Source organism: Eulemur rufifrons, chromosome 20 (genome assembly GCF_041146395.1).
Source record: "Eulemur rufifrons isolate Redbay chromosome 20, OSU_ERuf_1, whole genome shotgun sequence".
In the NCBI taxonomy this organism is placed as follows: domain Eukaryota; kingdom Metazoa; phylum Chordata; class Mammalia; order Primates; family Lemuridae; genus Eulemur; species Eulemur rufifrons.
In genome coordinates, this window is record NC_091002.1 from 51,278,836 (window position 1) to 51,295,164 (window position 16,329).

Genomic DNA, 16,329 nt, shown 5'->3' on the forward strand with positions numbered 1-16,329 from the left:
CCAGCACAATCCTCAGGGCTCCCCTTGGCTCCGTGTGCATGTGCCCAGGTATGTTTGTGTGCACGCACCGAGAAAAAGCCCAGAGGGAAACGCACCCAAACGCTGTCGGTGTCTCTGGGCGTTGGCGTTTGGGGTAACTTCGGGTTGAGCCTCTTAGGCGCTTCTCCACGCTCCATGCGGCTGCTCTGCTTCAGGAGCCTGTCCCAGTTCGGGCTGGTGGTGGCAGAGCCGCTGCCTGACATCCGTCCTGCCCGGGGCTCGCACCCGTCCCTCTCTCCTGCGGGGTTCCTGCAATGCGAGCCCGCCTGCATGTGACCCTCCGGACACCAGCTCCACTGGCAGCCAGTTTCACGTGCGTGGACGTGGGTCACATTTAGTCCCCGGGAAGCGCTGAGCGTTCGTCCTGCACCGTGACACTCGCTCCTTCCCTCAACACTCTTCCTGATGCGGCACCTCCCCCATGGAGCCCTCCCGCCTGTGGTGTCAGCGCAGGTAGAACTGCGAGGCCCGTGTGGCCCCTGGGGAGTGACTGCTCCGAGTTTTTGCTCCATGGCCTCCAAATACGTCTGCCGATAGCCCGGCAGTCCCAGTTTCCAGAGTAAACAGCGGGTCTGCGTGTGAGTGCCACGTGACCGGGCACGGCTCTCCAGACAATGCCAGAACACAGCAGTGACGCAGGCACCGGGCTCTGCAGCCGGCCGTGGCCAAGTCCTAATTGCCGCTGCAGGCCACGTGGCCTGGGCCCAGTCATTAGCCCCCTCGGCCCCCTTCCCTCAGCTTTAGGGGCTGGTACACAGTCGGCGCTCATGTGCACAGTCGGTGCAGGGACCCCACTCAGCACTGTGCGGTGGGGCTCTCCACGGCCCAGCGCGTTTGCCCCCAGGGCCCTGGGGAGGCGGGGGCGGGGGGGAGCGGGAGAGGTACGGCCTGACAATGCCACAGAGGGGCCACGTGGCGGCCACGCACCCGCTGCCCAGTACTCAGTGACACGGGTGGGCCGAGGGGCCAAGCGCCGGTGGAGGATGTGGCGAGGGGACTGAGAGCCACCAGCTCTGGGGCTCAGTCCACGGGGTGGGGGTCACTGTGTGGCCCTGAGGAGGGCGGTGACAGGGAGGGGCAGTGCCCCCCACCCCGCCACCTGAGCCCTGTGTATCCGCAACCACAAGAGAAAGTTGTGTCTTTATTTAAAAACACACTAAGTGGAGCCCACATTTTGCGTCCCCACGTGTGAGGCGTGTTTGTCAGCGCAGGTCCCTCCCAGCCCCGCCATGTAGCTACTGGCGTAGCCCTGGGTGCCCAGTGGGACTCTGCCTCTGCCCAAGGCTGGGGGCTGGGGGGTCAACGCAGGGACGAGTGTCCGCGTCATCCTGTCACCTGGCCACAGAGCCCCGCGCAGCCCGTTCAGCGTCCCGAGAAGTGTCCCGGGAAGTGTGCAGCCAGCTGGGCGGCTCCGGGGGCTCAGGGCCCCTCCTTGCACCCCCACCTCCCAGCGCGGGACCCGCACGTCCCTTTGTGGTGCTGAAGGGCACGAAAGCTAGTGGGTGCGAAGTTAAGGAAGTCGGGCGGGTCCACTGATCCGCGTGGAGATCCCTGTGGGCCCAGCCACAGCGCAGCTCCACGGCTGGGCAGAGGCCGGGCTGCGGGGCCCCCCGGGGCTCCCCCTCACTCTCCAAGTCGTGGCCTCGTTCCAGTGGGCTCCGCTCCTGTCGCAGCCTGAAGCCGCACCACCGAGGAGACAGCTTGTCTTTCCCACAGTCCTAACCGCGTGCGGGAGCCACACCCTGTGGCTGGGCGGGGCGGGGCTGGGGCCCACCCCTTGGCCGAGCAGTGGCCGCGAGACGCGATGCCCTGAGTGTGGGTCTGGCCAGAGGCGCCCTGGACTGGGGGGGACTGGTCAGGGAGGGGGACCCCACCCGGCTCCACGCCAGGCCGCAGAGCCATGGGCCACGGGGGTGCGGGGGTGTGCTGGGATGGCCGTGCCAGACCCAGGTGCTCACGGGGAGAGGCCAACCTCTAACCAGCGGTCCCTCCCGCAGGATACTCCAGGCCCCTGGGGTCCCACTGGGTGACTGCCCCACACTGCTGAGGCCGCCAGGTCTCCCCACCGCCGGGCTCGGAGATGCCCCAGCACTCGACAGGGGACAAACCCTTCACCTCAACACTGCCGCTGACCTTCCCCAGCCCGGCGCCAGCGTTGGAAAACGGGGTTGAGCACATGCCCCCTGTCGGGCGGGCGTTGCTGGGCTCGCCCCTGAGCCCCGGCTCCCTGCGCTCGGCCGCCCACAGCCCCCTGGACGCCTGCAGCCAGCCCCTGTGCGACTGTGAGAAGCGCGGCGCCCGCGTGGCCCATGAGATGCGCTACGTCTCGGCCGGGCCGCAGAGCACGGCGTGTGGCTGGCGGGCCTTCGCCCCCGCGTGTCTGCAGGCCTTCAACACGCCCAAGGGCTTCCTGCTCTTCCTGTGCGCGGCCTCGTTCCTGCAGGGCATGACCGTGAACGGCTTCATCAACACGGTCATCACCTCCATCGAGCGCCGCTTCGACCTGCACAGCTACCAGAGCGGGCTGGTGGCCAGCGCCTATGACATCGCCGCCTGCCTCTGCCTCACCTTCGTCAGCTACTTCGGGGGCAGCGGGCACAAGCCGCGCTGGCTGGGCTGGGGCGTGCTGGTCATGGGTGCCGGCTCGCTGGTGTTCGCGCTGCCCCACTTCACTGCCGGCCCCTACGAGGTGCAGGTGGACTCGTGGGTGGCGGCGTGCCCAGCCAACCGCAGCACGGCGTGCGGGGGCCGCGCCTCGGGCCTGTCCGGCTACCGGCTGGTCTTCATGCTGGGCCAGTTCCTGCACGGCGTGGGCGCCACGCCCCTCTACACGCTGGGCGTCACCTACCTGGACGAGAACGTCAAGTCCAGCTACTCTCCTGTCTACATCGGTGAGTGCGCCGGGGGCCGGGCTGGGCAGGCGGCTGCAGGGTGGTGCTGGCAGGGGGGACGAGGACCAGGGAGCTGCTGGCCCCGTGCACCCCCCTCGTGGCCCAGATGCTCCCAGGCGAGCAGCGGTTCCACCTGAGCGCCCGTGGGGGTGGAGGTAATGTCGCCTTTCCTGCCAGGAGCCTCGGCTCGAGTCCTGCACAGGGGTCTGGCCTGCCCTGCAGGGGCCCCGGGGCACAGGGTGGGGCCTGGGTCTGCCGCTCTGGGGCCTCAGGCTCACCTGGGAGGAGTTTCCAGTGCGGATAAGTGACTGGGGACAGCGCCCGACCACACCCCCGGCCACACCCATGGCTCCCCGGGGCCACGCCTGCTCCGTGTCTGGCGGCACCGGGAGGGCGCGGGAGAGTTAAGACGCTCAGGGAAAACCAAGAGGCCACTCCCGCCCAAGCTCGGTGTCCTGGCCACGTGTGTGGCCCAGGGTCCCCCACTGTGTGGTGTGGGACAGGGAGCCCCCGTCTGAGGTGACCTGGGGCCTCGCCCACCCATCCACCCCCACTCCCTCGCGTCCCTCCAGCCTGGCCCTGCCGAGGCCACTCAGGGACGGTCACAGAGAGCCTCCGGCCGGCACTTCAGGCCCCACCAGACTCCGTGGTTACGGCCTCGGTTCCTCACGTGCCCCGTGAGCTCTGTCCCTCCCAGCCACTGCGGTGGCCATCCCAAGGCCCGAGGGCTCGCGGAGGGTCATGTCCCTCGGGGAGGGGACGTCCTGCCACGCTGACCCTTCCAAACCTGTCTGTGGGCGTGAGAGAGACCCAGCCCCTCCCAGGGCAAGTCCGCGGTGCGCTGGGACGCGGCCCCCCTCTAGCGTGGGGCGTGGGGGTCTCTGCTCCCTCTCGAGAGGCTGGTGCCGTCCACAGCCGGCTGCCAGGGGAATTTTTCAGTCGATGCTGACCGATGTCAGACCCGGGGGGCTGCACTGGCCAGCACTGCTCCACGGGGTCCAGGTGGGGCAGACAGGTGTGGGGCCTCTGTTGGGAGGGGCTCTGTGCAGCCCCAGGGCCCCCCACGGCAGCGCACGGCGGCGCACGGCAGCCCCAACGCCTCTGCTTCCCTTGCAGCCGTCTTCTACACGGCGGCCATCCTCGGGCCCGCCGCCGGATACCTGATCGGAGGCGCCATGCTGAACATTTACACGGACGTGGGCAGACGGTGAGTGACCCGGGCAGCGTCCCCGCCTGCCACCCACAGGGACAGCGCCCAGCCGCCCGTGCAGCAGGACGGCCCTCGAGTCCCTGGGGTGTGGTTCCGACAGAGCAGGGTCCACGTGGGAGTCATGCTGGGCGTGGCTGGGCGCCGGGCCCGCAGGGCAGGGAGGCCAGGGCTGGGTCCGCTCTGGTCGGCTCCGGGTCTGTGGGTGGCGCTGGGAGCCTGGCCTGGCGGAGGCGCGGGGCGGACGGGCAGCAGCCTGAGGCCCAAGTGATCCAACGCCCAGGGGGCCCTGGCCACGGTTTCTCTCAGTGGCCTGAGATTCTTTTGTTTCCTTCATTTCCCTTTATCTTTCCTTTGTGGTGCCCAGTTTTGTAAATTTAAGCTGGAAAGTGGGAAAACCAGAGGGACAGAGGGAGGGACAGAGAGACAGGGATGGAGGGACAAGGACGGAGGGAGGGAGGAACAGAGAGACAGGGACAGAGACGGGGAAGGGGCCGGAGGGGCCGGCCTGTGCCCTCGCTGGCCGGGCTCTGTAGGGTCCGCCCTCCCCCCACATGCAGGGCCTGCCCCTGTTACGTTTCCCCGACACTCCGCTGAGCTGCGTCACGGGCACGGCTACCCCTTGGGGCTCTTTCTGCAGCTGGGCCCCTTGTCGCGGTTTCTAGTGCCCTGACCTCTGTGAGAGCCACCTGCGGCCTCAGGTTGACATGGGGTCAAGGGCACATCTGTGCCAAGCCTGGAGGGAGGTCTGGGTCGTGGCCCTCTCCGTGGTCCCCCTTCCCGCTCTGGGACCCAGCTGCTTTGCACGTGGGGTGCTGGGGGCTGGAGGAGGAGCCAGGGCCCAACCATGGAGGTGGCCGTGGCATTTCTGTGCTAGAACAAGGCGGGAGCCTGCCCTAGCGGGCTGGCCATGGCCTCACGGGGTGTTGGCGCTCCTGCGTCCCTTTTGTCCCTTGTGTCTCTCTCTGCTGCTCCACTCTCAGCCGCCGCCTCCTCCCTGTGCCGACTGTTCCTGGGAGCCTGGAGCTGGGCTCCCCCAGTCTCCCTGCAGAGTGTGACACGCCCTGATAGTCGCTTTGCGGGGAGCTCCCGGCGAGCTCCAGCTGGGCCCTCTGTCCCGAGCTTCCGGAGGCCCTGGGGACGCCATCTGTCACCCTCGGCATTGGTGGGGAGGGACACCTTGCCCTGCTGTTGCTTGGAGAGCCACTGCCCCACCCCCGCAGCCCTGCTGTGGTTTCACTCTGAGCACCGGGCCACCGAGCGTGGGTCGGAGTGTGGAGCCGTCCGTCCCGGGGGATGGCCGAGCCAGGGTGCTTTAGCCGGCAGGGACGGGTGGGCCTGCGGCTGGCGTCGCTGGGGGCCTGTGCTGACCAGGGACCCTGGAGGTCTCCCCTGGCGAGGAGCCAGGCGGCCACCCGGTGCATGCGCCGTGGAGGACACGATGTCCTCACCCTGACCCAAGTGCCACTGCCTCTTTCGACAGGACGGAGCTGACCACGGAGAGCCCGCTGTGGGTGGGCGCCTGGTGGATCGGCTTCCTGGGCACGGGGGCCGTTGCCTTCCTCATCGCCGTCCCCATCCTTGGCTACCCCCGACAGCTGCCAGGTGGGTTTCCCTGCCCCCGCCCAGCCCCTCTCCTGCCCCGCCCCCTCCCCGCCCCCCTCCTCCCCCCCCATGGACGAGGCCGCAGCAAACCCCGTTCTGTGGAACCTTGGATCTCAATCCTCGCCCAGGTGGAAAGACGCCGGCGGCTGTGCGCAGGGCAGGGCTGGCCAGCCGCGTGCGGCCATCCCGGGACCTCCCCTCTGCCTGGCAGCATCCCCGTGGGCCGTGGAACGGGCCAGTCCCGGCCAGGGCCCGTCAGCCTCCCCTTCCCGCGGGGCCCCCGTGTGGCCCTCACTCTCATGCCTCCGTCACGTGGCACTTCCCACACAGCTTCCGTCCGGCGTCCTCCGCCCCCGGGGCTGCCCTCGCGCACGGGTGTTGGACTGTGACATTCCCAGACCCAGCGGTGGGGAGGAGGGGCCTCCCGCTGACGGCCTGTCCTTCCAGGCTCCCAGCGCTACGTGGTCATGAGAGCGTCGGAGACGCAGCAGCTGAAAGATGACGGCCACGGGGCCACGAGCAGCCCCGACTTCGGGAAAACCATCCGGGACCTGCCCCTGTAAGACCTGGGGGGTCGCTGAGCCTTGTGTCCTCAGACCCGCCGAGGGCCCCACGGGGAGAGTCAGGGGGACCCCTCCAGAGTCCCATGGCGAGGGCCCCTGTCGTAACCCTCCGGTCCCTCGAACTTGGGCTGAAATGTTGTGGAGCAGCAAGTAGAGCCGCTTGGGCCAAGGCCCAGGCCCGAGTTAGGGCTGCACCCGCCGTGGTCCCAGGCAGCGTCTCAGCCCACCAGGGCCCTGCACCCCGGTGGGACAACCCAGAGCCCCGAGCTGTCGGGGTCTCAGAGGGACAGCGTGGGGGCTGGAGGCTCTGGGTCTCTCCTCTGGATTGAGCCTTCCCCGGGGGGCTCCCCCTGGCCTCAGGGTGGCCCTCGGGGTGGTCACTGCCCAAGCCCTCTGAGGGTTCATGTCCCATCAGCATGTCCCTGAGCTCACGGTGGCCATGTGGGGGTGGAGGGCTGTGTGGTGGGCCGGGGGAGGACAGAGTCGGGGCCCGGGCGGCCCACGGGGGCTGTCCACTGCGCAGGCACAGGGCTGAGGTGGGGGAGTAGATGCCTCACAGGGCTCTGCTGTGGGGCTTCCCCCTCCTGCGAGACCCCTGAGGGGCTGGGAGCTGCCTGCTAAGGAGAGGGCACCCCACGGCAGGGCCGACCCAGGGCCACCTTGGCCAGGGCTCGCTGGCACGTCCTCCCTCCCCACACTCGGGTCCTGAGCCTGGTCCCCGCCTTGGACGTGGGGACCCTGGGTGTCCTGCTCTGTTCAGTGATGAAGAGGTTTATGCCCAGGGCTCGTCCCCAGGCAGCTGCTGGCAGTGAGTAAGCGCTGGAACCTGGTGCCCTCTGCTAAAGCTGTGACTAATTCTCTGGGCAAATTCGACAAGAGTTTCAGCTGAGCGACCTGTGGGCTGGGATTAGGAAACGAGGAAGTTCGTGCACCCTCGAGAGACTCACGCCCCTCCCGACCGGCCGAGCGTCCCGACCCCGGGCAGGCGAGCCCCAGGGGAAGCCACCAGGGCACTGCCCCCCGCCCGGTCCTCATGGCCCGGACCAGCTGGGGCAGCGCCCACTCTGGGAGGGGACTTCCTCCCATCCCGTCTTGCCTCTTCTGTTAAGATGTGGGGCCCACGTAGCTTGGGCCTCTTCAATCCCAAAGTTAGAAAGTAAATTTTGGAAGAACTGGGCTCCCCTGTTTGAATCAGGGCGGGGACAGAAAGAAGGCTTGCTCGTGCCCCTGTGCAGCGAGTCGGGGCGAAGCTGTGGTCAGCGTCTGCGTAGCCGGCGTGCGGCAGTTGCTCCAGCGAGGGGCCCCCATTCCAAATCCGAAAGGCTCCTGGCCCCACCGTCGGTACCCCGTCCCCCTGCCCTGGGGGCCCGTCCAGTCCTGGAATGGTGACCCCTGCCCCCCAGCCAGCTCCCTGGCTGGCACCACTGACCGGGGGCTTTCCCCCACCTGAAGCCGGGGCTCTGGCCAAGGGGTGGTAAAGTTCTGTAAACAGTTACCGCAGCTTCTGGGACAAGCGGGCCACAGACTCAGTCACGGGGTCTCTAACTGCCAGAGCCCAGCCCTGCAGCCTATCTGCATTGCTCTGCACCCCACCCTCTCCCTCCCATGACTGGGGCCCTTTGTGCTCAGGGGAAGAGGTGACAGCCTGGGGAGCAGCCGTTTTTTCACACCTGGATCTGGCCCACTCTGACCCTCTGTCTCTTCTCACTGGTCTCCATACTGCTCCTCTGTCCAGCTCCCTCTGGCTACTCATGAAGAATCCCACGTTCATCCTGCTCTGCCTGGCGGGGGCCACCGAGGCCACGCTCATCGCCGGCATGTCCACATTCGGCCCCAAGTTCCTCGAGTCCCAGTTCAGCCTGAGTGCCTCCGAAGCTGCCACCTTGTTTGGTGAGAAACCCAAACCTGGGGTCCTCTGCTTTTTCATTAGCTTTCAGATGAGCTGGGGTCTTTGAGGACATCTTCTAGAAAGACCCAGACAGCGCACACATGCTGGGCGTGGGTCGCAGCCCAGGGTGCAAGAGCTGAGGTCACCCTGGAGCTCCGCGAGGAGGCCGCATTGCACCACAGCACTCACCAGAGCTGCCCGGCGGGCAGGCAGGGCTGCGCCTCAGCCGGGGGTTTGGGAAGCGCCACCACAGCCGCTGACTGGGTGGGAGGGCTGGGTGGGCTCCAGCACTCGGCAGCTGGCCTTAGCCTCTGAGATTGGCTACGGGAAGGGTTTGGGCCCGGCTGTACCTGTGGGCCCGGCTGTACCTGTGTGCCCGGCGGCAGGTGTCCCAGGTCTGCAGAGGGTGGGCCCCTTCTCTGCCAAGGTACACTAGGAACCCTGTGCCACCCCATGACCTGCTCGGCAGGAGCGGCTGGTGTGCGGGGTCGTGCTGGGCGCGGGGCAGGTGCAGGAAGCCTGTGCCCACCCTTCAGGGTTCCACTCTGTGGGCCCTCCCCTCTCACCCCACCCTGCCTGGGCCCTCCGGGCTGACCCCACGCACCCAGGTCCCCGCCCAGGACAACTGCCCCCTCCTAGCCCCCCTCCCTGTGCCACCCCCTCCCCCTGCCCAGGGGTCACCCCTGCTCCCGTCACTGGGTGCTGTGAGCCTGGAAGCCACGTGCCAGCTAATCCCAGCTTTGTGCCAGAGGGTGGTGGCCGTGGGCTTCTGTCACAGCTGCAGGGACTCAGCAGGGGCTACGTGGGCAGAGAGCGTGGTTGCCCTGGGGGCCACTGGAGGAGTGACCGGCCTTCCCGTCAGGGCAGGGGCTACTGGGCCCCCCTCCCAGTTCTGCTCTGCCCCTCCCTGCAGGCCCTGGACAGGGCACCAGGGTCTCTGCCTACAGGTGGGCAGCGGTTGATCCCTCTGTGCCTCGGTTTCCCTACCTGTGGAGTGGAGGTAATAAGAGCGGGGCTAATGCCACACCCCCGGGGCCTCCCCAAGTCCCACTGAGCCCTGCCCTGTCCCCAGGGTACCTGGTGGTGCCGGCGGGCGGCGGCGGCACGTTCCTGGGCGGCTTCTTCGTGAACAAGCTGAGGCTCCGCGGCCCCGGCATCGTCCGGTTCTGCCTGCTGTGCGCCGTGGCCAGCCTGCTGGGCATCTCCGTGTTCTCCCTGCACTGCCCCAACGTGCCCATGGCGGGCGTCACGGACAGCGGCGGCGGGAGGTGAGGGCAGGCGCCCGGGTCCAGGGAGGCCCCTGCACAGCTGCCTGGGCGCCAGCAGTCCCTGGGTGGGGTGAAGGGGGTCGCGTTTGGAGAGGGCTGCGCAGCACAGCACTGGCAAGGCAGTGCCCCCGGCACACAGTTAACACCCACGTGGAATGACGCCAAGTCGGCCCAGCTCTGTCCCCGGGGAGGGTCCTGTCCCTCTCTGGCCTCGGCCTTCTCTGTAAAACATGACAATCATGGCCCGGCTCATGGGTCCCAGTCCCTGTGTTGAAATGAGAGTGGCCTGGGGTCGGCTCCTGGGTGTGCCATGGTGGGGCTGTGAGGGGCAGCCATCGGGTGGCAGCTGGCGAGGCCCGAATCCGCACAAGCCTGCACCGCGGCCCGGGCTTGTCCCCCGGGAGTTCCCGCGGCAGGTGCGATGCTGCAGGTGCGGCGGGTGACATGGGGAGGCGCAAAGCCCTCTGTGGCGCCATCAGACATCGCAAGCCAGGGAAAAACCGAGAGTGTCAGGAAGGTGCCCACCGTGGAGGGCCGCGCCTGCGAGGGACTGGGGCGGTGCGTCCCTGGGCCGGCTCCGAGGAGCACCGTGAGGCAGAGGAGACGAAGGGCCGGGCGTGGGCGCAGCGTGCTCTGACTTGAGTGGGAAGGAGGAGGAGCACACCTGTGGTCGCCACCGCGTGTGTTGTAGATGGCCTCTGCCCACGCGGGACCCGGCCAGCAGACCAGGGGTGGGGCCCGGGGGTGTCTCCTCCTGGGCACTCTTTGGTAATTTATGCAGCGCCTGTGACTGCATGGCCTGCCCCCCAAAACCAGCCAAACCAGCAAACTAGGAAAGCGCCCTGCACCTGGGGCAGGGCAGCAGAGGGCCTGGCTGTGCCCCGCGTGGCGCCCAAAGGCGATCTCACCAGCTCGGTGGCGCAAGCTCAGACAGTCTGTGGACCCAGGGTGCAGGCAGGGTGGGGACAGGCCGTGCTGTGGGGCTGTCCCTGTGCCTGCGACGCCCACCAGGCCCTGGCCTGGGTCCCATCACCCCCGTCCCCCCGCAGCCTCCTGCCCGAAGGCCACCTGAACCTGACGACGGCCTGCAACGCCGCCTGCGGCTGCCACCCAGAGCACTACAGCCCCGTGTGCGGCTCGGACGGCGTCACGTACTACTCGCCCTGCCACGCGGGGTGCCGCGCAGCCACCGCCACCGGCCCGGGCGGCCAGAAGGTGAGTGGACCGCCGCCCGCAGCCCCTGCCCTGACCCGGGCCCTGGGAGGGCCGCTCCTTCCTCCGGTAATCAGCGCTGTTTGGGCTCCTCAGGTGTACCAAGACTGTAGCTGTCCTCAGAATCTGTCCTCTGGCTTGGGCCAGGCCACCGCAGGGACATGCACTTCCGCTTGTCAGAGAAAGCCCCTCCTCCTGGGTTTCGTTTTCGTTGTAATTTTCTTTACGTTCCTCAGCAGCATCCCCGCGCTCACGGCGACACTACGGTAAGCCCGGTTTGCGCTTGTCCGGAACCTTCTCTTGCAGCCCTGGAAGGTGGAGCTCTGCAGATCCCGAGACAGGCTGGGGACACGCCCGGCCCCCGCACAGCAGGCCTGTCTGTCTCTGACCTCTGGCGAGGTGCCTGCCACCTGGGGAGGCGGTGGTGTGGCCAGGGGCGTGGCCAGGACTCGGCTGTTGGCATGGGGGTGTGACGTGGCGTGCAGCCCACCTCTTGGGTACCGATGCTGCGGTTTTCTATTGCAGGTGTGTCTGTCACCGGCAGAGATCCTTTGCCCTGGGAATCCAGTGGATTGTAGTTAGAACACTAGGTACTGTGCAGCGTGACGAGGCCATGGGCAGTTGTGCGGTGTGTTCACTGCACAAGGGCACCCAGCGGGTGTGCATCCAGCGCCAGGCAGTGTCCCGTGGGGGAGAGCTCCATTCCCCAAGTGACCACTAGAGGGGCCCATGGTCATTCGTTTACCCAGCGGGTTTCTTTCCCCTGGAGATCCTGGGAACTCCCAACCCGCAGCCAAGTCCCTTTGCCCGTGAACGCCCCTGAGAATCCCAGAGCCTGTCATTCCCAGTCCCTTGACTGCCTGGCGCCCCCATCCACCCACGTGTCCGGCGCTGAGCAAGCTTCCCTCCGCAGGGGGCATCCCGGGGCCCATTGCCTTCGGCTGGGTGATCGACAAGGCCTGTCTGCTGTGGCAGGACCAGTGCGGCCGCCAGGGCTCCTGCCTGGCCTACTGGAACTCGGCCATGAGCCGCTACATGCTCATCATGGGGCTGCTGTACAAGGTGAGCCTGGCCTCGGGGAGGGGTCTGAGAGTCAGCGCCAAGGAGGGGAGCGATTCTTCCCGGCCAGCTCGGGCTCAGGGACACCCCGGGCTCTTCCCCAGCTCAGCCCCAGCCCCGTGGCGCCCCACAGATGTCCCATCCACATTCCGCACGTGCTGGTTGCTGGGACTCAGGACACGTGACGGCCACAGAGGAAGAGCAGGCCCGGCCCGGGGCCGCCTTCTGGGTTCACGCTCCGAGCCCCAGCAGCCCCCAGCCCAGGCGTAGGGGTGGCCCGCGCTCCCCGCCTTCCGGGGGCCCCTCCTCGCTGGGCCCCGCTGTTGCCTGGTGGCTCCCATCAGCCGAAAGCTCTGGGGAAACACAAGTGGCTCCTTTCTGGGCCTGTCCCACCCCAGGGGCCCTGGCGGAGGGAATGGCGTTAGTTTCCTCGCCTCCGAGCCTCCGCGCCTGACTCGCGTTTCTAAAGCTGCCCAGAGAAACTTTCTGCTGTCGCTCTTGGCGTGTGCTGCCCAGGAAGAAATGTGGCATTTATATTTTATATTTCCCCATTAGAGGAAAAGTCACAAACCTTCAAAATAAAATGGAACCGCAGGGCCAGCCGCCGAGAGGGTCTCGAGGCTCTTCCGTGGGCGGCAGACACCCAGGTTCCGCAGGTGGAGCCTGCGGCCCAGCCAGGACGGAGCCTGGGGGGGGGGGGCGGGGGAGGGGACAGACCAGCCGGCTTGTCTCCCTGGTCGGCCCCCTGCGGCAGCGCAGCCGCCCCTCGAATCCGAGAGGTCAGTTCCCGAGGTTTCAGTGACCTGAGGTCAACCGAGGTCTGAAAATGTTAAATGAAAAATTCCAGAAATAGCAATCCGTAAGTTTTAAGTTGCACACCGTTCTGTGTAGCGGGATGAAATCTTGCGTCCCGCCCGGGACGGGGTCTGTGCAGGGTCTCCACGCCACACACGCTCCTGCCTCTCCGCCACTTGTGTCCAGCGTGGTTGTCAGATCCGCAGGGAGGAGTCGCTATCTCGGGGCTGTGTTCTCGTAACCGTCAGCCTAAAATAAGTCTCAGATCCAGTTAAAAGAGTTTATTCAAAGGCAAAGTCTGAGGGGACCATCCGGGGACACACGGACACCAAAGAGTGGGGACAGGGACAGCGAGGACGGCTGACACAGGCAGTTACGTCTTAGCACAAAGGCCGGCATCTGGCGTGAGACTCGCTTGGCTGCTGTTGGCCCTGCTCTGAAGAGGGTGCTTGACATTCTGTCGTGCGGAGGTGGCCCCGCGGGTGCTGGGCGTCCGCGACCGAGCCGGGGTGTGCAGAGGCCCCGAGAGCCCGGCTGACAGGTGAGGTTTCAGCACGGAGGGCGGAGGCCAGGGTCAGGCACAGAGAAGAAAGGCAGCCAGGCTGCGTCTGCCGTCCCCAACCCTGGTGGCCTGTTAGGAACCAGGCAGAGCAGGAGGCGAGCGCTGGGCAGCAAAGTCCCCTGTCTCTGCGGCCGCTCCCCACTGCTGAGCCCCGCCCTGTCAGGTCGGCACCGTGTTGGATCCTCACAGGTCGTGACCCCGCTGTGCACTGCGCGTGCGAGGGGTCTGGGCCGCGGCCCCTCGTGCGAATCTAACGCTGATGAGCTGCGGTGGAGCGCGGGCGCCGACTGGCAGAGGTCTGACGGCACAGAGACCACCGTAGGTCAATCGCTCTCAGACTCGTGTCCAAACCCAGCCGTGAGCGCAGGTGGTGAAGTGACGATAACAGAAATAAAGAGCACGAATCTAATGGGCTTGAACCATCCCGAAACCACCCCCTGCCACCCCTGCTCTGTGGGAAACTGTCTTCCATCAAACCCGTCCCTGGGGCCAAAGAGGTTGGGGAACTGCGTTACGTGACTCAGTGTCCAGAGCTTGGCCTTGCCCCTTTGTGTAACATATTTGGAAGGTCCTGAGATCTCTTCTTTTCATGTGGCCCTTATGTCACTTAATGATGGCCCCAGATGCCAGCGTAGCGGTGCCGGCAATTCAGATCTGCCGAGAGAGGCCGCGAAGTGCTTCCTGGAGGGAGGGGCCTTGGCGTTGCCTGGCTGGGCTTGGTGCCCCCCAGGGGTTCAGGCGCCGCTGGGGCTCTTATGCCCCAGGAGGGGGCCGAGGTGGGACCACTGTGCAGCTCCCAGGAAGTGTCCCGAGGCCACAGCCCCGCCCCGACACCCTGGGAGCACAGGCAGCCACTGCGCCGTGTCGCCAGGGTGACGTTGGCTTCAATGGCACCGGCTTCGGGTCAGTTTCAGAAGGGAGCGGATTTAGGGCGCACCTTAAACCCTGACGGCCTCTAACCTGCTTACATCTACAAAGACCCCATTTCCAGAAAAGGTCCCGTTCACAGGCACCATGGTGAAGACATGGGTGCCTCTTTCTGGGGGCACTGTCCCCCCCACGGCCAGACCTCCCACCTCCTCCCCACCCCGGTTTCCAGACAGCTGGCGTTTTCCTCCCGCTCAGCGCTAGGGACTGGTTACGTGAGAAGGTGTCTCTCCGGAGCAGGCTGGGTTCCGGGGGCTCGTGAGGAAGTGACCCGGGGGGGTGGGGGACAGCAGGCAGGTCTTGGGGACCCTCCAGGCCCAGCAGCTCCTCCCCCCGCAGGTGCTGGGCCTCCTCTTCTTCTCCGCCGCCTGCTTCCTGTACCGGCCCCTGGCAGCGTCTTCAGATGGCCTGGAAGCTTCTCTGCCCAGCCAGTCCTCAACATCTGGCAACCCCACAGACCTCCCGCTCCGGAGCGACGTCTGACCACCTGGCCGCCCGCCACAAGGACGCCGGAAGCCCCTTGCATTTCCCGAGCCGCGCACACCGCCCGCCACCGATGGTGACTTCTCCACAGGGCTGGCCCCTCACCAGAGCTGAGGGCCCCGGGGGAATTCGCACTGGATCCCGGGGCCCGGCGCTGCCCAGGTGGAGGCTGGACCCCGAAGGCACTAAGTGACAGTAGCGTGAGGCACGTCCGAGACGTGTGCCACCCCCCACAGTGCTTCTGAGCAGGGCCGCTGCGCCGCGTGGGCTCCTACCCAGCCCCGACTTCCCGGGGGAGATGGCAGCGCCCGTGGGTGACTCCTGCTCGTGGGACCTTCCACGTGACCTGTGGTTTAAAGTCTGCTGTGACCTCCTGTCCTCAGGGCTGGGCAGCCCTGTGGTGGGAGCCATGTGCACAGATAGAAACTCGTGGACCATATTTTTCACAAACCGTATTTATAGAACTTGTTTTGTACCCGGTCGTGTGGCGTGGGCAGGGGCTATGAACCCAACGCCCAGACGTGGCCTGTCCGGCTGTGGGATGTCTGTTTCTGTGTGTCCTTAGTTAAAACTCTGCACATGTAAATATATTTTATTACTTCAACCAGACATCCCTGTGCAGTGTATTTTATTTCTATGCATTTGTGAAGTTGGCGGTTTTGCCTGTCCTCTGGGTGGGTTTCTGTGCGTGTGCACCAGCCGAAGGCAAGGTCCCTGACGCCGTCCCCAGGCCGCCACCCCGGCTCCCTGCCCTCGGCCCTTCCATGAACGACCTGGGCTCCGTCCTCGCACACAGGGATTCAGGACGGGCGGTGCAGGAGAGCATGTGCGTGTGCATGCCTGCCAGTGCGTGCACACACGCGTGTGTGGAAGCTCAGGCAGGTCTGCTGTCTGCAGCGGCTCTAGGGGCTGCTGGCGGCAAGGACCCCGTGGGAGAGCCCCATGGGAAGACACAGGCCTTGGCCCTGGCCACATTGCGTGGCCCACAGTGACCCTCTGAAGTCAGACAAAGGTTGGGAGGTTGGGCAGCCAGGAAACAGCAGAGCCGACCTGCGGGACGGACGGCCCGGGATGCAGCGGTGGAGACGGCTGAGCAGCGTCACCGCCCGCAGGGACGTGGAAGGTGGCAGATGTGCCTCACAAGCCGGTCTGCTTTGCCAGCTTCCCCCAGTGGTAGCACCTCACAGAACTGTAGTTTAACCTCAAGGGCATTTGCCTTGATATAACCCGCCAATTCCATTCAGATGTCTGTGTGTGTGTGTGCGTGTGTGTGTGTGTTAAGTGACATACAGTTTTATCTCCTGTGTAGGGAAAACCTCCTGGGCAGGTTCGTTACCTACGACCCTGGCCGGACCCCATCACAGGGCACAGTGAGGATTAATCACTTCGTCCCCGCCGAGCTCTGGGGACGCAGCTGGCCACAGCATGTGCAATGGTCGTCATCCTCCTCGGCCGCATGGTGGTCCTGTTCTCTCCTGAGGCTGGAGGCCGGGGGTCCCCGAGTCCAGCTGTGCGGGTGGGTGAGGACCTTCCAGGCACTTCCTCTCTTGCCAGCTCCTCGTGGGACGCGGACCGTGAACCATGGGCGCGATTAGCCTGAACGAGCATTTGCATTTAGATTTATTTTCACCCGCAGCACAGGAGCGAGGCGCGTGTGATAACCGTCTAATGACTGCCACACGTATAACCCATTTGTTCTCAGCTGGCTCCTGCGGTAATTACATCTCTGTTGTGTTTAACTCATGACGGGATCATTTACTCCGAGTCGTGCTGGGCTTGGACCGCAGGCTCTCGGGAGCCGCCGCCGGAGCTCAGACCGAACGCGCGTCC

The 16,329-nt window shown here is 66.1% G+C and overlaps 1 protein-coding gene across 1 annotated transcript; it reads left to right on the forward strand.

The window, feature by feature from the left end:
* Window positions 1–2,119: 2,119 nt before the first annotated feature.
* SLCO4A1 (solute carrier organic anion transporter family member 4A1) lies at window positions 2,120–14,499 on the forward strand. The gene is made up of 11 exons (XM_069495791.1): window positions 2,120–2,930; window positions 4,047–4,137; window positions 5,621–5,742; window positions 6,190–6,301; window positions 8,041–8,195; window positions 9,266–9,461; window positions 10,511–10,676; window positions 10,770–10,939; window positions 11,199–11,263; window positions 11,587–11,735; window positions 14,356–14,499. The coding sequence occupies exons 1-11, from the start codon at window positions 2,120–2,122 to the stop codon at window positions 14,497–14,499; spliced, it is 2,181 nt and encodes a 726-aa protein (XP_069351892.1).
* The last annotated feature ends 1,830 nt before the right edge of the window (window positions 14,500–16,329 follow it).